The 24,549-nt window shown below is 44.8% G+C and overlaps 2 protein-coding genes across 2 annotated transcripts in view; one reads left to right on the top strand and one right to left on the bottom strand.

Annotated features, from left to right (window-relative positions):
* The window catches only part of MCOLN3 (mucolipin 3), a 31,399-nt gene extending 29,420 nt beyond the window's left edge, over positions 1-1,979 (bottom strand). Inside the window, exon 1 of the mRNA XM_003784187.3 lies at positions 1,801-1,979. The gene's annotated coding sequence lies outside the window, so the exon portion shown is untranslated. The remainder of the gene's footprint in view (positions 1-1,800) is intronic.
* Positions 1,980-6,214: 4,235 nt separating this feature from the next.
* The window catches only part of WDR63 (WD repeat domain 63), a 71,162-nt gene continuing 52,827 nt past the window's right edge, over positions 6,215-24,549 (top strand). The window contains exons 1-2 of the mRNA XM_012801673.2: positions 6,215-6,533; positions 21,162-21,200. Coding sequence (XP_012657127.2) covers positions 6,215-6,533; positions 21,162-21,200 — 358 coding nt within the window. The remainder of the gene's footprint in view (positions 6,534-21,161; positions 21,201-24,549) is intronic.

The raw sequence follows: 24,549 nt of genomic DNA, 5'->3' as shown, positions 1-24,549 counted from the left end.
GGATTTAACCTGCATTCATGCCGTATCTGACAAGTCAGCGTTTAGGTACCACACTGCTTTCAAAATCCAATATCCCACTTTTGATTTCTATTCAGACAGTCTAAGCAATCCCCCCCCCATCTCCAAGCAACTATGAAAACTAGCCATGGGAAAGTTTTTCATTAAAATCAATAAGAATATGAATAAGAATATTGCTGAGTGAATAAAGCATAAAACATATTTTCTGTATACGTCACGTCCCGTCTTCAAAATGGAATAGTCATGACAGAGCTCACTGAAGTGCAGCTCATGCATAGGTGTGTGTTAAAATGCCCGTCAACATACAAATATAATAATTCTTAGGTAAAGACATGAGGGAAAGCAAAAAGTATTCCTTAGGATCTTCTCCCAGGAACACAATTTTATTTTCTTCTTCAAAAAGGCAGGCTATGTTAACCAGCATCCAAGGAGACTTTTCCTGTGTGAATTAAAAGGAGGGGGCTTTCTGCTGAGCGCAGCTCACGTCTGAACCCCAGCATCATCGTGAAGAGACGTGTTGCTGAAGGACAGAGTTGTCATTCGGCCCCTCTCGTTTTGATAGTGGGAAAACTAAGCTTTAAACAAACTAGCTACACGTCATGTAACAGAAAACCACAGGAGCAGACCGAAAATGAGACAACCGCCATTAATTTATTCAGCTCATCCCAACGAGTTGTCCCAGAAGCAAGACGTTTCATTCACAAAGACCGATGGCTAAACTCGAAAATCCTTTACCCTTCCTCAAAAGCCCTTCCGAGGGCGCGGTTCAAACGCCGCCCACCTTGGCCCCCGACGCTGCAGGGGGGCTCCCTGCCGATCCACCCCGAAGGCGGGCGGAGCAGGTGGGCGAAGGGCTGTTCGGGAGAGTGGCCGGAGGTATTAGCACCTCTCAGAAGGGACAAGCTGACGCTCGGGTTATTTAGGCACCGCGGGCAGAGCCTTGCTTGGATTGAGCTGCAGAAAATTAGAGAAAGCCAGGGAATGTGCGTAAATAGCAATAACCTGTTGACAACGTAATGCAAGCGCGTTTCTACCGAAGCGCTTTTCAGCTTCACCAACCACTGTCTTCGTTCACTTCTCTCTTTTAGTAAACCAGCGTTCAGACTGACTTTGTGGGGCTGGTACTCTGCTCGGGCAGGGCGTGGAGGGTGCCGCGAGGATGCAGAGCCACCAGCCGGTGCCCAGGAACGCTCAGACGGCCCGAGCCCTGCTGGAGGCCGCTCTCAGCCGCCGAAGCGCCCCCAGCTGTAGCCCCCATTTCCATCCTCCCCGCACACCTCTAAGAAAGAGACGACCCGAGTTAAGAGAGGCCGGCAGAGCAACCTTAAGACCATCTCCGAGAACCTGGCCGGCGTCCAGACGGCCGCCCGCGCCCTAGGCCTGAAGCTCCGGGCCCAGGTAGCTTCAGTTCTCCGCGAACTTGTCTCCGGCTTCCCGGTGGGCGGTGGCCCGGGGGGAGCCGAGGAGCAAAGCCCCGATCCGCTGCTGTTGCGGGCAAGAACTAACCCCGCGGGGACGCCGCCGACCGTACCCGCGGGTCCCGAGAACCCTCCCGAGCGCGCCACCACTGACCTTTGGCCTGTGGTGCAACCGGGGCTGTGCGGAACAGCTGAAGCTCGCACCCCGCTCCCACCTGTGTGCCCTCCATGGCACTGATGACAAAGGGCCGGACCCTTCCGCTCTCGGTCCCCAATAGCCGTAGGCATCACTGTCCCTGCCTGCGCCCTGAGGGCGCAGTTCCCAAGACACCTGATGCCTCCGGGCGGCGCCGGCTCAACTCACCTGCAGCCCGCTAGAGCGCGGAGGGGGCGCCCGGAGGGAGCTGCGCCGACAGTCAGCAGCGGCGGCGGGGAGGCGTCAAGTCCTCTCAGCCTCCGGGAGACCCGGCCGGGCGGCGCGCAGCTCTAGCACCCGCTGAGGCTCCTCTCCGCCCGGAGTCCGACGAGAGGCCGCGACCCCTAGTCGCAGCCGGTGGCATCCTCCTCCCCCGGCCGCTTTAACTGGTGGCCCTCCTCCGCAGGACTCAGGTTCCTTTCCACGCCCCCAGTGGGGCCGTCTTTCAGGACAGGTGAGCCGAGGAGGCAGTCTGAAGGATCCCGGTGCTGCACCTGTTGTCTGTCACCCCCACCCGACAGGCCCCTCACTTTCACCATAAACAACCCGCTCAGCTAGGCTGGGGGTTTCTCGCTAAGCTCAGAAGCTGGCGCTAGTGCGTGGGCTCCCGGCTTCAGACCGCCCAGGGGCCACCCACTCCGGGCGATTCGTCTCAGGTGTTAGTGAGGCTTCAAAGCATTGGAGGATGGACAGCGCCCAGCAGGGGGAGGGTGCGCCCAGCATGGGGGGGGGGCGGGGTGCGCCCAGCTTCGGGTACGCGCGCCCAGCAGCCTTCCACTCTGATTTTTGCTTGTATACAAGTGTTACCAGATGAAGAGGGTCCCGCTGCCTGTCACCGTCAGCCGATATGCAGAGAGGGGGATAGGTCCACCAAACTTTGTCACAAGGCCCGGTTTCTGGAGAACAGTGAGAGTAGACTTTCCAAGACTGTTCTGTTCCACCACTTCCAAAATCACAATTTTATACATAAATAAAAATTCAAAGCAGGACGGCGCCTGTGGCTCAGTGGGCAGGCACCGGCCCCCTATACCTAGGGTGGCGGGTTCAAACCCGGCCCCGGCCAAACTGCAACAAAAAAATAGCTGGGCGTTGTGGCGGGTGCCTGTAGTCCCAGCTATTGGGGAGGCTGAGGCAAGAGAATCGCCTAAGCCCAAGAGTTGGAAGTTGCTGTGAGCTGTGACGCCATAGCACTCTACTGAGGGCAACAAAATGAGACTCTGTCTCTACAAAAATAAATAAATAAATAATTCAAAGCAAAGTCCTCATTAATCCTTATTTTAAGTAATAATCAGCATAATTCAGTGACCTCTTACAACATTCCAGTTCAAAAGTTAATCTCCTAAATCAATCCACCTAAAACTACTCAAGATAGACATCTTTAGTCGGAGCTAAAATTACAAAACAGTAAGAATGGGAGGCAGGGGGCGAAGGTCAGTCAGGACCTGAACTGACCAGGCCAGCTGGGCCATATCTGCTCTAGCCGGCCTGACTCTTGTTCTCCTTACTGTTTTTTCACAAGGTGAAATCACCAAGCGCAAGACACTTCAAGCCTGCACCGTGTACCCTTCTCGAGTCTTCCATTAAATAGTTTCAGACAAGGGCTATGAAATGAGTGGACAGTTGTCTCCACTCTTCTCTAGACTGGGTGCAGGGACAGAAGGAGCCCTAGAAAGCCCTTTCACGAAATGTTAATAGAAATACCTGAGGTAGACCTTGAACCATAACTCTTCTCTTCGTAAATTATTTTTAAATATTAAACCTTAGCTTACTCCTTATCAGGAATGGATCAAGAACTTTGGTTAATTTTAATTACAATCACTTTCCATATTTTTTTCTATTTTTATTTTTTGGCCATGGGCAAATTTGTAAAGGTCACTGAATTTCCATAACCAGGATTCCTGAAATTATATCCAAAGCTGTCAGACCTTTTATAAAACCTTTTCCTTTTTTCAGATCCCAAACCAGTCTGCGTGGATACTTTGTAAATGGAAATATATTTTTTGCAATAGGTCCAAGAATTTCATGCTGTTCATTAACCTGAGTCCCAAGTGATTTGAACAAGGTAGAAACCCAAAGGGTATAATTGGCACATTCAATTCTCAAAGGCCATTTGCAAACTATAATTTAATGTTTGGTACCCATATGCCTCCTCACAACTTAATTCTGTTTCCTTACTGGAACACTTGGGAGAGAGGTTTGCAGTCATAAATAATGGCCCTCACTTAACTCTGGTTATAGGCAAATTATGTAGACGGGTGAATAGAAAAGGCTATATTTTAGAGTCAGATGAAAGCCTAAATTCCTTTTTATGATACTTAGTTGGCCACTAGGAGTTACTTACCCTCTCCATCATCTCCTTTCCTTCTGTGTATAACCTGTCTAATAAAAGGAATGGCGAGCTTTAATTCATATGATGCATGTAAAGGACCTATTATTGTGTCAGGCATGTTTTATATGTTTATAAATGCTGATGCCTTTTTTTGACTCGAGAAACCTAAATTAATGAAAAGATCAATCTCATTCATAAATTTCAAAGCTCAATATTGTTAAAATGTAAGTTTTCACCATGTTCATTTATAGATTCAACCCAATCTCTGGAAATTCCAGCAAACTGTGTTGTAAATATTGACAAGCTGATTCTAAAGTTCATATGGAAAAGCAAAGAATCTATAATAATCAAAGAAATTTTTTTTTTTTTTTTGCAGTCTTTTTGGCCAGGGCCAGGTTTGAACCTGCCACCTCCGGTATATGGGGCCTGGTGCCCTACTCCTTTGAGCCACAGGCGCCGCCCACCAAAGCAATTTTTTAAAAGAAAGACAAAATTGGAGAATTTATCCTAGCTGATTTCAAGGTTGATTATAAAACTATAGAAGAAAGACAGTTTGTTACTGGTAAAAAGAGACATTTAGAATATGTACACAGGCAGTGAAACAATCTAGAAACGGACAGACACATACATATGGTCAGTTTATTTTTGACAAGGGCATCAAAACAATGTAAGGGGAATATTATTAACATAGTGATGTTACTATGTTACTAGTGCAAAGGAATATATTAACATTAAGTCAAAAGAAAGGAAATGCTTACAAAGTAAAAGTTTAGGTAAACATTTCTAGAAAGCAGGAGAGGGGTTTGTAAAAGAGCAGCAGTTAAGATCTAATCAGTCAATTTGACTTTTAACTTGCCATGTTATAAGTGTCTACTTCTGGACTTGCTAGTGACTCATTCTTGCAAAGAAAACAAACATTAATACATTTATGCACATAGAATGCATTCTGCTAATCCTATGAATTTTAAGAAATAAGTTTTGGAAGCAAAATAAAACCCTAATTTAGTGATTTCAATCTATGATTTGATATAATGCTGTCGGTGTTGCCAGAAGGTCCAAAAAAAGTTATGTTACAGTCATGCAAGGCATGACACTGTCAAGGACGACCAAGTATAAGATGGCGAACCCATAAGAAAAATTCCTATCACCTGGTGTAGGGATAGGGAAGCTTTTCACGTTGGAAGGCCACATCAATTTAGCCATAATCAAATAAGACCACACTCAAGAAATTTCAATCAGCTATACTTAAAAATGTAGACGTTTCTCTAAGGTAAATATCTAGGAGTACAAATGCTAGATGTACACAGTTTCAGTTAATAAATAGTGACAAATGACATTCCCAAATGATTGCTCCCAACCATGTAATGAACTTTTGTGTCATACCTTCCATATGCCGAGCATAGATTTAGACCCTGGGGGTGCAGCAGTAACAAAGAGAAAATCTCTGCGCCTGTGGAATTTACATTTTTATGGACAAAGACAGTCAATGAACATAAATAGCATATTGTACAGTTGTTAAAAGGCGATAAATAAATTAAAGCAGAGAAGGGGAAATGGGGAGTGCAGGGAAGTTGCTTTTTAAAGAGGGTGGAGGGTCAGTCCCGCTGAGAAGTTAACATTTCAGCAAAATCTTTAAGGATAGCTCTGTGAAGTTTTCCAGGCAGAGGCAACAGCCAATGAGAGAAACAGGAGCTGTCTGCCGGGGTGTGCTTGGGTGACCCCCAAAACGTCAACGGGTCTGCAGCGGTGTGAGCCGCCAGGAGCAAAGGCTCCCGAAGCCAGTGACAGAACCCAGGTTATGCAGGACCGTGTAGGCCTTTGTCAGGACTTAGGCTTTTACCTACAGCGAAGTGGGAGCTATTGGAAGGTTTTGAGCAGAGGATGGACTAACGTGTATCCTGAGGAGTCCCCGAGGTTGTCGCCGTCTGCAGCGTGGGAGGCTTGGGGAGCTCTGCGAGGCGGCGGGCTCCTGTGTCCCGCAGCGAGCAGGGCAGGGCTCTGCGGCATTGCGAGTGCCGAGACAGGGACGTTCATCCCCTCCAGAATGAAGCTCTTGCTGGCGCAGCTGGCGCCCCTTCTGGGAGCGGAGGGAGCCCGCCCGCCCGCCGGCGGGTTTCTCCTGCACAAATCAGAGCAGCTCCGACTGGGGTGTGACCCTACTTGAAGCCTCTGGCATTGGGAACTAGCGCACTCCGGCCTCACCCCGCACAGGGACTATCCCGGATCTGCCCTGGCCTGTGCGTTAAACCCAGCATGGCATCAGTGGGCACCCACTGCCGCCGCCTCTGCCGGGACCTCGGGTTCCTGCCCAGCCTGCCGCCCGCTCTGCTGCGCCTGACCATTGCGACCTCCAGCTCGGGAAGGAAACCCAGTCTTCACAGATCCCAAGAGGACTTCGGAGCCTCCGACTCTTCCTCACCTGCCTGGTCCCACCGCGTTGGCCCAGGATCCCCAGGTCAGGCACCCCTGCTTCTATACCTGCAACAGCGCCTGCCCCCAGTGGGGCCAGCCGCCTTCACTTTCGTGATCAATGTTGTGACCCCCGCCCCGGGGCATGGAGGAAAGGATGAAGGTACCCCTGCAATCTTAGGGTCCCAGCGACAGAACTGAGTCCCATGGACACCCTGGGAGGGTCACCTGAGCCCAGGCCCTGGCGGCTCCCAGTCAGGCTGAGTCCAATGGGGACAGTTGGGCCTGTGAGTGTGGGTGGTGCGTGGTTGTGGGTATGGGGGTGACTGTGAGGCCACGTGAGCGTGTGGAGAGCCTTGTGCCCCCCACGGCTCCTTTCCCCAGCCTTGCTGCATCCACACTGCACTCACTTGGGGGGAGGGGGGCGGTAAAAGGAGTGGGGGCAGGGCATCGCTACTTCCAAGTCTAGGTCCCCACCCCGCCCCCCCCACCCCGCACACCCCCCACACTCGGCCCTCCTGCTGGTTTGGTGCCTCATATAAACACAGGTGTCCCTGATGTTCCCTCCCACTCCAACTAGTGCATCTGTCTGGCTTCGGTGTTGGAAATACATCCCCCAAGCCTAAAGGATGGAAGGAGAGGCATCAAGCTTTTGGTGATCAGCCATAAAGATAAAATTGCCATCAACTGAGATGAGACTACAGGAGACCAGGCAGGTGGAAAGGGCCAGGAGCTCAGGTTTGAATGTGTTTTGAGATCAGGGCTGGGGCCAGGGAGAGCTTAGGACAAACAAACTGCCAGAAGAATGGAATAAAGGCATTTGAAATCCACACCTCAGTTTTGTTCTTACATAGCATAAAGTTACTCTGTCAAATTGCTACAAAGATTTTAAACCCTTTCAGTTTCTTTTGTTGCAGGTGAGTGACAAATACTTCATGAACTAGTGAGCTAGTAACAAATGTTTCCTGGTTGGCACTGACCCAAGGGCCATGCTTTGGATAACTGTGTATTAGACATCAAAGTGGAAATGTCTGGTACACAGTTGGAGAGCCAGATCTACATTTCATGGTCACCAAAGGACAGAGGCAAAGTCTGTAAATTCACACTGAGCAGAATTTAAGGTTAATTCTAATTCAACAACTATTTTTTGAGTACACACCACAGATAAAGCACTCTGCTGGACTTTTCATGCCAGTGCTATGGGGAAGAGAGAGGTTAAGATCTACCAGCAATCTGTACAGGCTGACAGTCTGGCATCCCTTCATATTAATACTTCAAAATGTTTCACCACTTATTAGTGCAAATAGGGAAGAACCAATTTCTGCTAACAAACATACATATTCTTTACATTTGAAATAATATATTAAACACAATTTTCCAAACTACACAACTTTGGGGGAGTATGGCAAAGTGTTCAAAATTTACATTTTAAAGCTGACTAAACCCAGGGACAGGCATATTACCTTTTCTGAACTTAATAATTTGTAAGTGGCAAAAATATTCAACATAGGCTGGGCACAGTGGGTCTCACCTACAATCCTAGCACTTTGGGAGGCCAAGGCAAGTGGATCACCTGAAGTTGGAAGTTCGAGACCAGCCTGCATGGGAGCTTGACCCCATTTCTTCTAAAAATAGAAAAACAGAAGCAAGAGGATCTCTTGAGCCCAAGAACTTGAGGTTGCTGTGAGCTATAATGCCATAGCACTCTGGCCAGGTAGCCAGAGTGAGACTCTGTCTAAAAAAAAAAAAAAAAACTTAAAATATAGATTTTATTTCAAAAGCCATCTGTTTGGTTGAGAGCAAAAGAAATTTACCTTTCTCCTGGTATATATAAAAGCCCCTGTGGAAACCCCAACTAGTTGACAGCTTATTTGCAGCTTTCTAGGGGAAATTTAATATCTTTTCAACAAAGTCCTTGGGGAGGTGATGTGACTGGCTTTGCCTTTTATCTGCCTTGGCTCTGATGAAACTATTATCATTTGGCAGAGGAAATTTAGAAAGTGTAAGAGCTTGTCTAATGCCTTTCATCCAGAAAGTGACAAATTTAGGCTTCAATTTTCTTAAATACAGTATTACTTAAGCGACTCTGCTTTAAAAATGTTTGAAGTCTCTAATGGCATGATCATGATACACGTAGAACTATTATCACTAATGCACAATGACATTGTAGGGACTGTAACCGCCATATAAGGCCTCTCCCATCACCTGTTTCAGGGTGCAGGGAGTGGAGTCTCACCTATGCTCACTGATAAGTCTACTCTGCTACTACAAGGTCCCACATTTTTCTCTGCAGTCCTTGCCTTGGCTCCTCTGGAGATACCTGCTGCCTGCAGCCTGCAGAACAGCTGTAGGGTCCTGCCTTCCTTTGTGGAAGGGGTTAACAATTCCTGGAGCCAGGTACAGCCTGTGTCCTCCCCAGTAGAATCAAGCCATTTGCACAGAAGTAATAATAATGCCTTTCCCTTCACATTAGTTTGTGCATATTCTAATTTGTCATTAAAATTTTAATCCCTTTTTTTTTCTAGAATTGCCACCATTGGCCTATTTTTCCAACAGCTAAATCTTTGTTCCTCGGTCAGGTTTTTTTTTTTTTTTTTAATCTTGTTTTCTTATTTCCAAAGCTGAATATTCTTCTGCAATGCTCCTCAGTTCTTCATGCAGTAGGTTGTGGTAATTTCCCCCAAAACACTGGGAAAACATGTGGTAATCTCAGCAGTTCAGGGCTCAAACAAGGATACTTCTCCCTCCCAGGCATAAAATAGGATCCTCCAGTCTTGGTTTCTCAACTAACTCTCTCTCTATATATATATGTATATATGTACATATATATATATATACACATATATATATGAGGTTGGTAGAATTACTCATTAAAATAATTAGTAAAAATCCACAGCTAATGTCTAACTTGCCAATTGGTCAGATTATCCTCTTGTAAACCCAATCTGAAGTTCACCAAGATGTCCTTAAAGATTCAGAGAAGTATTTTACCTTCTGACTTTTTGTCTCATTACATTTTCACTCAACTAATAAAACTAAATTTAGTTTTTAAATATCTTCACATCTCAGGAAAACTCAACCCAGCACCCCTTGAAAGCACATGTGATTGTTCACTGCCTACCCAGGTGATGTTTCATCTCTTACCACTCCTGTTGAAAGACAGATGGTCAGTCAATCATGAGTTTACAACATGAAGAAATCACCAAACATTTCCTCTTCAATTTCTAACTTTTTTGGTATTGTGACTTATGACTCATTCCATTTAATGGACAGCCCCTTGGGGTTTCTCTAAAGATGACAGAAAGGCTTGTCTGATCCAAATCACAAGGTTACAGCCCTCACTTCCTTCAATCTGCAAAGGATTATGGATTTTTTTTCAGAAAGGGAAAATCTTTGGAAGGATACAAAGCAGGTTTTGTTAAAAGAGCGCCTTTCAGCTCAACCGGCTAAGGCGCCAGCCACGTACACCTAAGGTGGCGGGTTCGAATCCCCAGCCCAGACCTGCCAAACAACAATGACGGCTGCAACCAAAAAAATAGCCGGGCGTTGTGGCGGGCACCTGTGGTCCCAGCTACTTGGGAGGCGGAGGCAGGAGACTCGCTTGAGCTCAGGAGTTGGAGGTTACTGTGAGCTTCTACCCAGGGGGACAGCTTGAGGCTCTGTCTAAAAAAAAAAAAAAAAAAAAGAGAGCCTTTCAGACTTCAAGAATAGTCAATCAATTACATAATTCAATATATATTTTATTTTTTTTAATAACATATATTTTATTAAACACCACCTATGTCAGATGCTGAGTTAGACAATGGGGGTAGAAAGGAACAAGATGGCATCCCTGCCATAAAGTCCAGATGGGAGACACCCATGGGGACAAGCCACTGCAACACAATGTAGTACTGGCTGTAATGGAAAAACCGAGGATAGAGTGACTAATTCTTCTGGATGCCTGTATAGAGCACCAGTAAGCTTTACAGAGAAGGTGACGTTTGAGTTGGGTCTGGAAAAATAAGCAGAAGTTTACCAAGTAATGAAGACACAGAAAGGTATTACAGAGTGAAGGACAGGTACGGATGGAGGCAGTGGGATGGGCAGACACACAGTTGTGACAGGGCTGGGCACAGGGGTGTGGTCGGGGGCCATGTGTCATCAGAGCTCTGGCTCTCAGCCTGAAACACACCAATAACTGGGTCTGTGCAGCTATATTGCAGAGGCTATGGGAAGCCAGGAGATGAGCCTGTCACAGTCACCCAGGGTTTCTTTGTGTTTATTCTATTTTATGTCAGTTGTAGTTAATAGGGACTTCAGACATTTTTAAAAAATTAAACACAAATACATGGTAGAGTGGAATGCAAAAACCTCATGAATTCTTTACAGCAAACAAATATATCTCAGTTATAGAAGTCTACTTCAGCTATAATCCTTTTTACCATCAGCCTACTACCAACCTCTGATTGCTGTGATTTCATGCCCATTGGCTCTTAGGGGTCTTCAGCTGAGAAGCACTGGACAAAAACATGGGTTAGATTGGGGAGAGAGGTGGGGGATGAGGTTAGAAAAATAGCTCACTACCTTCTAGGTATATTTCTGGAATCTTTCAGATCCCTCTTTGTACAGGGTACCATGCACCAAATTGAGATATTTAAGCAAAATAATGTCAGGATTGAATTTCTGATTCAGAATATTCTGTGGCAACTTGGCAAATAAATTAGAGAGAAAGAGATAGAACAAATCAAGAGACTATTACCACCATCTGGGCGAGAGATAAAGCGTCCCTGAAATAAGGGAGAGGCAAAGGATGGCTAAAAGGAGATGGAGTACTTGAGAGATATTTAAGAAAGAAAAATGGGAGGACTTAGTGATACATTAACTGTGGTCAGTAGATAATGAGTCAGGGATGACTCAGATTTTTAATGTTGCAAACTGCTTCACAGTGATGCTGTTACCTAAGGAAGGAAATAAAGGAGGAACAAGAAGTTTCTGAAAGATAATGAGTTGACTCTGGCTCTGCTAAATTGTGGTGGCTGTGGTACAGTAATCCATTCCCTCCTTCAGTCAGTATCTTTTTTTAGCAACAAGTAAACACTATGAACTGAACTTGGTAGATAATCGGAAATGTCCAATAGCTAGTGGAAATTCATGTCTGGAACTTAAGAAATGTATTGGGCTGAGAATATAAAAATGAAAGCCACCAGTAAGGGTTGAGGTGATGAAGATGAGGGGAATGTGTGATGCCGCCAGGTGAATGCAAAGAGTGAAAAAAGAAGACTCAGGCCTGGGGTGGGGGGACTAAGCTACTGTCAAGGAGTGGATGCGCCTGGGAAAAGGGGCATCACAGTATTAAGATAAGACCTCTTCCTAGGGCTTTTTCTTTTCATAATTTCTGTAGTAAATACAATACATGTTCTTCAGAAATTTGAAAGAATCCACATGATCTTTCTACACATCATGTAAAATCTGAGATTCATTTAGGACCATTAAGTCTCATGTTATAAATCCATGAATGAATCCTCAATGAAATATTTAACTTAAACTGGGTGTGAAAATTAATTTAGACTAATTACAGTGGTCAATTGCATTACTTTATGAAATTCTGCCGGTTTCAAATTAGGCAGTTATAATCATTTTTTAAAGGAAAGGAGGAAAAACAGTGTTCAGGGAGATGAGCGTCACTGTATAAATCCCATGGGAATCATAATCTCAGGGGAAAAGGTGAAGCTTAGAGTTAACTCATGTTACCCATTGGAGAGGGTCTGGTCACCTGTCACTGTCAGCCAATAGGCAGAGATGGGGATAGGTCCACCAAACTTTGTCAGAAGGTCAGCAATTCTGGAGAACACTGAGAGTAGCCTCTCTAAGACTGTTCTGTTCTTCCATTTCCAACAATTACAGTTTTATACGTAAAAGTTTCAAAGCAAACATCACATTAAGCCTTATTGTAAATAATAATCAGCCTAACTCAGTGACCTCTTACAACATTCCAATTCAAAAGCTAATCTAAATCAATCCACCTACATTACTCAAGATAGGCATCTTTACCTGGGGTGCTAAATTTACAAAACAGTAAGAATGAGAGGCAGGGGGTGAAGGCCAGGCAGGACCTAATCCGACCAGACCAACCGCGTCACCTGGGCCCTAGCCGCACAGACTCCATCCTATTTTCACTACCTGTGCTTTCATTCAGGGATTCAAGTTTCTTCCTCCAGAGACTCAGAGTTCTAGAGTCAATCTCTAGACAAGAGTTATTTTGGCAAGAGGAAAATGTAACATTGGAAGTTCTGAGTCGCCCACGACACCCGGTCATGCCTAACCCCCTCTGCACCCCGCCATCCGGGGAAGGTTCCCAGGAGGGCCCCCTCTCGCCGCAGGGGGTAAATAGGGCGGCAGCCCCAGGGATTCTGGGCAGACAGCTTCGTAACACCCTTCTCTCCTGGCTCCGAGCGTCCGCAACCCAGGATTCTCCTTCGTGTAGGGTTGCGGTGGCTGTGAAGTGTGGAGCGAGCCTGTCAGACCTAGGGGTGCGAGGGTTGTCAGGCCAGACCACTGTCGCCAACGCATCTAAATTACAAAACTCCCTTTGCTTGTGGAAAACCGCAGACCTAGCCCAGGACTCGTTGGGTGACGTCACATCAAGGCAACCAGTCACAGGTTGGCTCTGGAAGGGCCTGGTAGGGAGAGGGCACTGTATTGGTGGTCGCACTCTGTCAATCTCAGCGGACGCCTCGCCTCTTTTCTCTTAGCAACGGAGGCGTCCTAGCAACGGCCAGCGGAGCAGCTGCAGTTCGTGCTTCGCAGATTTGTCTTTCTTTGAGAGAAGAGTCAAACTCTCATCTCCAGCTCTCAAAGGAGCTTTTCTCCAGGGTTCTGGAAGAGGATTCTTTCCATTCAGTTTAGCGGTATCAGGTAAGGGACGCTCTGAATGGGAGGCGTGGAAAATTTCACTCTCTCAAGGGCATGAAAACACTCCTGTACCAGCGAAGGTGGTGGTGGCCGTGAAGAGTACAAAAAATTGCGAGACTTCCCCTGTTTTCAAAGAACTTCCATCCTAGCCAGGGAGACAAAAGTAACAGCAAGAGAGCAGTTAACGCCACTCAAAGAACTTTGAGGGCAGGTACTGTTTTGGTCACAGTTTATACGTCTCCGGGGGCTATCACATTGCCTGGCACATAGTAACAGCTCAGTGAGTCATGAACGAATGAATCAAAAACAGCATGGTTCAGGTTGTTCATCAGTATTGGGAGGAGGGAGGTCAAAGCAGGAGAGATTCATGTGAGCTGAAGTAGTTAGAGAGACGACTTCAGGACTTTAAAAAAGGCTGGAGTAGATGGGGAGGGAGATGAACCAGGAACACGAACTCTTTGAAAGTAATGGCCTTGTCTTATTCCTTTAGCGACTACTTGACCTGGTCCCTAACGGCTACTCAATACTTTCTCTGTCCTGCTCCCCAGTGTATGCGGAATGCTGAATGAATTCACAGTGACCTTTCAGCTCTGAGTTTGAGACCCTTTGCCCTTGCAGTGGCCTGACATAATTACCTACACACAGTGTGATTGGAAAGGGTCAGGGAGAACAAGATAGTTCAGCCTGAGTGAGAAAGTCAGGGAGACTTTGGAAAGAAGGTCATATTGGAGTTAATGCCTTGAAGGATGAGTAAGTTTTAAGCAAGTAGAGAGATGCACATGCACTTGGAGCTGGGGGCACAGGAGGGCTGGAAGGGAAAGGGATTCTCCAGAGATGGGGGTGGGATGCCCCAGGACTGTTTGGAAATGGATGATGACCCTGTGAAGCTTGAGTAAAACTGGAAAGGTGGGTATGGTGGGGAGGACTGAAGGGCATTGAAGGCCAGACATACAAGTTTGGACTCTACTCTATTTTTCAAAGTCTGGTCTGAAGACTGCCTCATAGGACTTTCTAAAAGGCAGAATCCCAGGGTCCACCCTAGATCTGCAGAATCAGAGTGAGTCCACGAGATTTGCAGCTCCACTGAGCTCCATGTCTGTAACCCTGGAAGAGATGCTGTTCTGGTCAATAGGGACCCACGAAAGTCATTACACAAGGAAGACTAGCATTTTAGGAAGAGTGTTCTGAAGACTGGCCTCATGAGTGATTGTTCTGGATAGAACAAATGCAGAGAGGCCGGTTAAATGTCCATGATCTAGGAAGAAATGGAGAGGGAGAAGATCGTGTGGATTTTTTAATTACAAGTTTATTTTCACTAACCAGAGATTGAACTGTATGGGTTGGGTAACAGACCACAGTACTATTAGCAGGACCTGTGACTTTGTCACCAAAACAAATTATAGCTGTTTTCTTATTACACTACAGATGTTGCAGACACCTTATTTATGCTCATTGCTACCTCAAAATTAAGGTAATTAGTAGAACCTTGGTAATGGTTCTACTAATTGGTAATGGTTCTACTAATGGTTCCCAAAACATGGTAATACTTTGGGAATAAAAAAGAAAATGATGACCACTAGATTTTGTTTTTAATGTGTCAATAAAAAGCACGCAAATTATTGTTTAATTTAAAACATTGTCATACCTATAGTTCCATATAACCTGTCTCCCTCGTAGGCCATGTTTTCATTTGATGCTTGGGCTTCACCAGGCTGCCCAGAGGTTCATGGCATAAAACAGGTTAGAAACACCCGGCTGGGAGGAGATGAAGGAGATTGAAGTCTTGAACCAGAAGAGGCTATGGGAAAGGAGGGGTTGGAATTCCAGAGACATTTTGAAGGGAGAAGTATAATAACAGTAAATGAGTAAATATCCCATCTCAGCAATAAGAGGAAGTAGGTCTGAAGAGGGAGACACAGAGGAATAGACTGATAGGTACCATTGTAGGAATGAGTATCTGGATAGTGGGGTGAGTCTTGCATACTTGCCAAAAGACAGCTGAAGAATCCAAGAGAATCTTGAAGCTTAATCAGGGTGTTGGTAGAGATTTACCAAGCTTTAGTAGTTCTTGGAGACACATTTCCCAGATGCTCAAGATGTTAGTTTTGGGTTTTATTCTAAATCACAGTTTTAAATAAAAGATGAGAGGCAAGCATGGTAATACTTTGGGAATAGAAAAGAGAATGATGACCACCTAGATAAGGTCATTGAAGACAACTCAGGAAGGTGAGAGTTTCCTAAGGACGCCCTAGGTGAAGAGAAAGAAATTGTAGCCATGCTACTGGTCTTTTCAGAGTCAACATCTCATGGCTGGAAATACACCACACATTTGTATAGGCAAGAGATGGGAGCATAAAAACAGGTGTGTGCTGTCGACCTAAACAGCAAACAGGGAAGATTCTCCAAAAGAAAATTTCATTTATTCAGAAATAGTCATTGCAATGGGTATACTCCTGCCATTTGTAAACTATGTGTGTACTTAGGGAGGTAAAAGAAGACAAAAACTCTGAAAGTAAAAATGAGGAGGATGACATCATTGTTTGGGGATAATTATTTTTAGCTACAAAGATCCCTTACAAAGGTGGCACCAGTCTGAGGTTGGACAGGCAACTGCTAGACAGATGTCCTCGAGAAAGGATTTGTATGTGTGTAAGTTTGCAATGACCTTTGTGCAAGGTTGTAGTTTTGTACGGTCTTTTGTGATCTTGCTCATGATCAGGCATTTTCTGCATGAAAATCCTCCCTTTTTGGCCTTGTTGGCTCTATTTGTCAAGATTTTTAACATGTGAATGCATTTTGATTCTGGCAACTTTCACAGTGCATTACATGAATAAAGCGAAGAGAGGTAATTAACAGGGGTTTAAATCACTGTATTGTGTCCATTCAATTTTTACCACTTATCCCTTCATCTATAGTAGTTACCCTCCTAAATCGAAGCATCATGAAAGGATATAGTCATGGTCAAGTGCAGAGAGTTCGTTTGGAACCAGATCATGGACAGCTAGCTGGGGATGCCGTGCTGCTCAAGGACTGTCACAGGTTGTGACTTGTTATACCGAGGACTTGCCCAATACCTACTATTGTCCATCTCTAATGTCTTTTGCTGTCAACATCCAAGGTAGAAAACGTGACCTTTGTACATTAGTAGCCCAAAGGTATTCTGAAGTGGACAAATTCGTTTACAAAGGAAACAAATTATTTTAATAGCAAAAATAGTTTAACAAAAAGCTGAAACATTTCTAAGTGTTACCATCTACCATTTCTGTTTGAAATTCAATCAGCTCGGCTCGGCGCCTAGAGCTCAAGCGGCTAAGGCGCCAGCCACGTACACCTAAGGTGGCGGGTTCGAATCCAGCCCGGACCCGCCAAACAATAATGACGGCTGCAACCAAAAAATAGCCGGGCGTTGTGGCGGGCGCCTGTGGTCCCAGCTACTTGGGAGGCGGAGGCAGGAGACTCGCTTGAGCCCAGGAGTTGGAGGTTGCTGTGAGCGTGATGCCATGGCACTCTACCCAGGGGGACAGCTTGAGGCTCTGTCTCAAAAAAAAAAAAAAAAAAAAGAAAAAAAGAAATTCAATCAGCTCTAGTCCTTTGAAAACCAACCAAAATACAAGCCACTTGGTCAGGCCCAACATTTACCTTAGGAGTAGACGAAATATTTCTTCTGCCATTCATAACGATTATGACTTGACTTCAGCTGGGCACAGAAAAAGACAAGCATTTCAGAGTAATCTTAGTAAAGTAATACCTGGTATTGAAAATTGTTCAGATCTTTTCATTTATTTAATGGGAAAAGCAAGATTTGGAAGATATGGCATAGTCACGCTATGAAACATAATTTTATGAAAAAATCTAGTAAGCCCTGCTATAATTTGAAGGTAATATTTTTGTTGGCATTTTTTTAAAAGCAAGATCTCCGTGAAAAATAAACTTGCATATTGAGTGGCGCCTGTGGTTCAAAGGAGTAGGGCACCGGCCCCATATGCTGGAGGTGGAGCGTTCAAAAACTGTTCAAAAACCAGTCCCGGCCAAAAACTGCAAAAATAAATAAATAATAAACTTGTATAAATGTGTTTATTGAAATTATACAGATTACATTACTCATTTGGTTTGGATACCTCCAATTAGAAGTGATTTATTTTCTAGATATAGTATTGGCAGGATTTTTATTATTTGCAGTTACTAAAATAAACTATAAAATTTTGTCCGAAACACAAATACAATGTAAGGCGGCTACTGCCAAAGTAATCATTTTCTTTCCTTTTTAGACTATAATTCACCTCAGCCAGTGACTGTTCTTATCTATAATGCCTGGCAACTTAGATATAATGCTTCTCCATTAAGAAGATTTAGGACTTCTAAAACCTTTTTGCACAACGTGGTCATGAGTCCTTTGTCACTAGGTCAATAATTACCCTTGGTCAATAATTCAGACAAAGAAGTCAATTAATAGTCATGAAAGTAGTAGCTGGCTATGCTGGTAAGGTAGCACACATTTAATGCCTGTTCAATGTTATCTGCTAATTTACGGCTGAATTAAAGAAGAATTAAGGTCATAGATGAAATTAAGGTTGCAACTCAGCTGACCTTAAATTAGGGAGATGATTGTGAATTATCCAAGTGGGCCCAGTGTCGTCACAAGGTGCGTGGCAGGGGAAGGAAGATGAGGTCAGAGTGTGCTATGTGAAGAGAAGGATGTCGCTCCTTCTTCCCCCCACTCCTCCCGGTTTTGAAGATGGAGGAAGGGACCAAAGGGGAGCAAGTAAGCCAAGAACGGCTAGTGGTTTCCAGAAATTAGGAAAGGCAAGGAAACAAATACCGGCTGAGCCTTTATCTTAGCCCAGGGACGCCTGTGTCAGAATTCGGAAGTACAAAGCTGGAAGAGAATAATGTGTGTTAAGTCACAAAGTTTGTGATGATTAGATACAACAGCAATGGAAAATTAATAGGGCATATCTACAGGTTATTCCATAGACTACTGGGCAAAAGCCTTTTGTTTAGACTGGAAATTCAGAAGCTAAGAATAGCGAAAGGGAAACAGAAGACTAAGGAGTCATTAATTCGACTTTTTTTTTTCTAGCACATTCAGTTGCAGGGGTTATAACAATGGGAAAAAAACACAATCCTCATCCTCACAGAGTCTATGGTCCAGGCTAAATTCACATTTCCCCAGTTGAAGTTCTTATCTTCCTTTTCAAATCTGCTTTTCCCGTGGGGTTGCCATCTCAATGTACAGCAACCCATGCTTTCAGCACCTTAGGCAAAGGGCATGGGTGCCATGCTTGATCCTTCCTTTCTCTCAGACCCTACATCCAAGTCACCACCAAATCCTATTGGCTCTACTTAACAAAAGACACCCAGAGTCCAATCACTTTTTCCATCCCCTTCTCAATTCCCTGATCTGAGTTGGCCTCATCTCTCCCATGGATTATTAAAAGTCTTTCCATTGGATCTCCCGATTCAGCCCTTTTCTTGTTGAAGTATTTTCTCAGCACGGCTGCCATATTGATCCCTAAATTGTGAGGCAGGTTGAGTAAAGTAACTGCTCAGCTCAAAGCTGTCCACCTCGTGCAGAGTGAAAGCCAAGGTCCTTTCACACACATGTGACCTAGCTCCCAGTGGTTCTCTGCACTGCCTCCCCTCCCTGTAAGAGAATCATGCCTTCCCACTTATTGTCAAGCAGGCAGAGAATTCCTCCCCTGCTCTGAGGGTTGACTCTATGACTGGCGTGCACCAGTGGTGTGTGAGCAGAAGGGACGATGTGCCAATACCAAGGGTGAGTGTTGAAAGCCATTAGCTCTGCGGTTCTTCCTCTTGTTACAGAAGCAGCATATGTCAGATAGGGGCTGCTCCTTCAGCCTCATCCATACCCATAGTACATAACCTAAGAAGAAATAAATGTTTGTCTTCATATCTTGCTGAGAATTGGGGGTCACTTGTTATGGCAGCAAAGCTGACTAATGCACCCTCACCACCGCTCTGATCAGCTTCATCTCTGGCCTTTCCCTCTCCTTCTGTTTTGGCCATCATAGCCTTCTTGGTATTTTCTTAAATGTGTCAGGCGTGCTGCTGCCCAGAACCTTTGGATTTACTGTTTACCTGGAATACTCTTCCTCCCCCACATACTGCATTTCTGGCCTCTTCCTTCCTCGGGTCTTTGCTCCCATATCATTTAGTGAAGCTTTCCCTGGTCACCTAATATAAAATTACAACCTCCCCCTCCTACAATTCCCTTCCTTTTCCTACTTTATTTTTCTCTTTAGCAGTTATCAGTCCTTATGATGGTAATTATTTTCCTTTTTTATTTGTTTTGAAGGCATTCTCTGACTGTTCAAATAAGGCCAAGCCAAAAGTAGAATTTAAATTATGTTAATTTAAAAATTATGTACATAGATACATATGGCAGGCCTCTCTCTTGGTATCTAGGGTGGCTGCTGGGGAGCCCAGCACAAGCTAGCACCAAGCCTCTACCTGGGATGGAACTTCAGCCAGAGGCAGGCAAACCAGTGTCCTCAGTCGCGCTTCCCTGGGAGGGCCTGGGACTGAAACCTTGATGTTTTGGCAGGTCACATAGTGTGCTCCAGCTGAACGGTTCCACCAGAACAGCAAGATCTTATCAGCAAGCTTATTGCAATAAACCTTTGGTCGCAGAACACCCACTCTGTGAAGATACATGTTGATTTAGCCCAGGGCAAAACTTAGACAACGTATTCTTATGTTCGCTAGGTGATACTGCTTCAGGTTTGAAATTGTAAACTAGAGCTTATTAATGATGTCATCTCTTTGCACAGCCTACGTCAAAACCATGGCACCCAAAAACCCAAAACAAAAGAGTCCAAACAGCCCAAAACAGCCAACGCGTGGCAAAAAAAGATCAACCATGGTAGCATCTGGTAGGATTGCTTTTCATTTAATGGGATATATTGTGATTTAGTATTTGTACATATATAAGCAGCCAAAATGAGTATGGCTTTATATATCAAATAAGGTGAAATATTTTTGGCATCACCAAGATGGCAAATGCAGAATTAAATATATGGAGATTAATTCTGACTTTTGATTCATTTCTATCAATTAAATGCCATATAATGAATGTCATAGTAAATATATGTGGCACTAAGAGATAACTCCGTATGAAGGACAATTATTCATATTTTCTCTAATTATTCACAAGATAGTTTAAGTTGTCATTGTATATTTGTATTTATGTTTTGTGTTTTAAGGTTTGGTAAAAAAAAATTGTAATTGTGGCCAGGCTCAGTGGCCCATCCCTGTAATCCTAGCACTCTCGGAGGCCACAGCAGGAGGACTGCTTGAGCTTAGGAGACCAACCTGAGCCACATCAAGACCCCCTACTCTACGAAAAGTAAAAAATTAGGCAGGTGTGGCAGCACCTGCCTGTAGTCCCAGATATTCTGGAGGCTGAGGCAGGAGGATTACTTGAGTCCAGAAGTTTGAGGTTGCTGTGAGCCATATGATGATGCCCCTGCCTTCGATCCCAGGCAACAGAGTGATATTCTGTCTTAAATTTTAAAAAAGGAGAAGAAAGGGCAGCACCTGTGGCTCAGTGAGTAGGGCGCCAGCCCCATATATTGAGGGTGCAGGGTCCAAACCCAGCCTCAGCCAAACTGCAACAAAAAATAGCCAGGTGTTGTGGCTGGCACCTGTAGTCCCAGCTACTTGGGAGGCTGAGGCAAGAGAATCGCCTAAGCCCAGAAGCTGGAGGTTCCTGTGAGCTGTGATGCCACGGCACTCTACCAAGGGCAATAAAGCGAGACTCTGTCTCTAAAAGAAATAAAAGAGAGAGAAGAAGAAAAAGAAAAAAAATGTAATGGTAAAAAACTGTAATATATTTGACTCAGATAAGTAATTTTGACATCATTTTTTAATATTCTAGTTAATGAAGAAGTGGAACCAGTAAATATGGAGGTCATGGGTAAGTGGAAATACGATTTAGAATTTACATCCTTAGTTTCATAATACTTTAACATGTAATAAGTAGGCAAGAATACTACAAATTGAAGTGATCGATCAAAATGTACTTGGGCTAAAATTACACTGTATCATTTAGAATACAAAATGAAATAACTTAAAGAAAGAACAAAAAATAAGAGTGGAAAAGAGAACTTCAAACTGAGAAATAGATAAAGACCAAGCAGTCCCTTAAAAATCCATTCTACGATTACTGAAAGACCTTTGTAACTATATAGTATGGTAAGCCTGCAAGTTATTACTTTTATTAGAATAGCATATTTTAAATTCTGACTCGTAGGTAATCCTTATCTGTACTTCAGGGTAAGATTCCACTATTTCAAGGAAAGAGATTGATTTTTAAGCAAATAAACTCAAACCTAGACAATTAAAGTGATGTTGTTCCTACCTTTGAGGGCTAAATCATTTTATTCCAGCAGGACTTTTTGGTGGGGTGAAGGGAGAACACTTCCCTTAGAGTGGACTTAGATGCCACACTTCACTTTCAGAAACAGAAAGGAAACGGTGAGGGTGAGCAGGAAAAAGTTCTAAATTCCTTGTAGGCCACCGTAAAGATTTTGGCTTTTAATCGTATAGGATGAAGAAATATCGGTGGTATTTAAGCAGAGAGTGAAGGGATCCGACTTCTGTTTTAAAAGGGTCACCCAGACTACAGGCCCTGCAGAAGCAAGGACAGAGGCAGGCCATCCAGTAGTAGGCCGTGGTGGCATGTCAGGGGAAAGAGGATGGTAGCATGGGCCAGGGTACTAGAGGGGGCAGAAATGTGGAGAAGGCAGGAGGATGTCAGTGACAGGTGAGTGGTCCTGGCATCAGCGCCCAGCACGGTGCCTGGGCAAGATATGCTACCTAGTGAATAGTTACCTAATGGATGAATACACTACGCAGAAACTTGGGAGTTATCCTAGGTTCCTTTTTCCTCCCCAACTCATCCCCACTCTCATCCGATCCAGCCCAATTTCACCTCTAATATATATCTCAAGCCCATCTGCAACTTTGGTCCAAATGTCTATATCCCTCTCTTAGCCCAGCCCCTAAGGCTCTAACTGACATCACTGTTTCCACTCAGGCTCCTTCAGTCCATTTACATGCAGCGGCCTGACCATGCCTCTTTCCTGCTTAAACTCCCCCGTGTTCCTTTGTCAGTGGAAACTTGGTACAGTGGTCCCGGCTTTGCATTTCCTCTCTAACCTTGTCTTCTGCTCCCTTCCCTTGACCTACAGTCCACCAGCCTTGCTCAGCACAGAACATTCCAGATTTATTCCTGCCTCCGGGCCTTTGCGTTTGCTGCTCCTGATGCCTGACTAGATCTTCCCTTGGGTCTCTAGGCAACTCTCACATCATTCCCTTCTCACCTACTCTGCGGGCCTTCCTTGCCAGCTCTATCAACCATGACCCTGTTCAACTGCTCTCACAGCACTTAAAATGCTGAAGTTAAAGTACAGTGCTTGTTATTCATGCAAGTTCTATAAATTCCCTTTTGAACCCTGACTATGGAAGTTTTGTGTGGGCTGTTGGCTGCTAGGTGTTGGCGGTTCTTACTGATTGCCAACCCCAGCTGGAAACAGTCTACTCGTTTTACCGACTTCTAGATAAAGGACTGTTCAAGCCTATATTAAAATTGCCTCCAAGAAGTCCAGTAAGTGTGAAAAGGTCATTTTCTTGTAAAACAAAACTCAAGCTAGTAGAATTTGAAGTGTGTGTTCAGTGGGGGCAGGTAACGTAGGACACAATCCTAGCTAGCTCTCTGCACTTTCAGAATGCCTGGTTGGTGAAGGATGGCCGCCTCCTCCTTTTTGGCGCTAGCTGGGTGTGGGTCTCACAGCGCCACCTAGTGGCTTTTAAGAGGCACGCAAAGCTGTTCTAAGTGACTGTTTTCCAATCAAGTCAGCAATCGCTCAGCTTCTCGTATGTGCTCGGAGTTATAGTTAATATTTTGAGGAAGATAGAAATGGGTACTCTGCCCCTAATTCACTAACCACTTGAATTCCAAGTGTTACACAAACTGCAGCTTGCTAAATATTCCCACATAGAATCAGTGTTAGCACACTACTATTGCCCCCTCCCCCCGCAATTACTTGAATACCGTAAAGCCCCTGGGGTGGGGGAAATATTTCCATGGGGAGGACACATACACTTTCCGCCCCGCGGGCTCATGCGTTGAGCAGTTGGAGGGAGGATGGTGGGATACCCAGGTGCTTGGGAAAGATGGGAATGGGCCTTGGGATCCTTGGAGTGCTGAGTTGGGGAGAGAGTTCTGGGGCAGATACAAAGCTGAAACTGGTGTGGCAGAAGCTGATGGTGGGAAAAATAAGAAAATGAGAAGAAGGCTGGAGAGAGGAGATGGCACCAGGCAAAAATGCTCCCTAGCCCTTTGGCTCACTGGCAGGGCGTGCTGCTGCCAGGTTCTAGCCTGGGGGCGGGGAAAGGGACTGAGCGGGGTGATCTTGAACCCTTCCTCCCTCCTCTTCTGAGGGCAGTACTGGGACTGGGAAGGCAGAGGGGGGAAACGGGAACCTCCACCCACCTACTTTCCTATATCCAACGGTGCATTAACACAATTCCAAGGGTATATTAGTACAACCCACTTGAGAAGCCAGTAATTGAAAACTACGAAGAACTGAGTAACAGTAAGTTTGACTCTATAAAGGAGGAGCCTTACAGAGCAGAAGTCCCATAAAGGGTCAAGGAAAGGTTTCTTCAAAATGGGAGACTATGGAGCAAATCAATGACTGCCTCTCTTTCCAACACCCAAGTAGGAAAAGTCGTATAAAAGTATGAAAACTCGAAGGGGGAGGAGAAATCGACGGGGCCAAGATGGCCAAGGAGGGCAGAGAGGGGAGGACAGGTCCTCTGGGGCCCTAGGGGAAGGTCAGAAAGGCTGGTTCCTGACTCGAGCAGCAGGTGGGCAGAGCTGCAGGACCTGGCAATTCTGGGCTATGCTGAGGCTGTTTTCTCTGTGAAGCAGGAAGCCAGTAGTGGGAAGAGACAACCAGCAGGTGAGATGGTGAGGCTGGGGTTGTTTCAGAAAAGAGGCAGCGGCTGAAACGAACCTACACATTTGGCCATACCTTCAGACCAATAATTTCACTTTTAAAGTCTATCCCAAGACAGTAATTTGAAATGTTATAAAAATTTATGAACTAGAAAACATTTGTCTGTAGAATTATTTACAATAATTGGAAACAAGTGAGAAAAAAATTAGAATGCCTACCAACAAGAGGATGGTTCAAAATTATGGCACAGATTTAAATTAATTTAAGATGATGTTTTAGAAACATGATTTAAGTTGATGG

The sequence above is a fragment of the Otolemur garnettii genome, unplaced genomic scaffold (genome assembly GCF_000181295.1).
Source record: "Otolemur garnettii isolate 467f Iridium unplaced genomic scaffold, OtoGar3 scaffold00010, whole genome shotgun sequence".
Lineage (NCBI taxonomy): Eukaryota > Metazoa > Chordata > Mammalia > Primates > Galagidae > Otolemur > Otolemur garnettii.
Note: the sequence above shows the minus strand (reverse complement) of the source record. Positions and strands in the feature narration are given on the sequence as shown.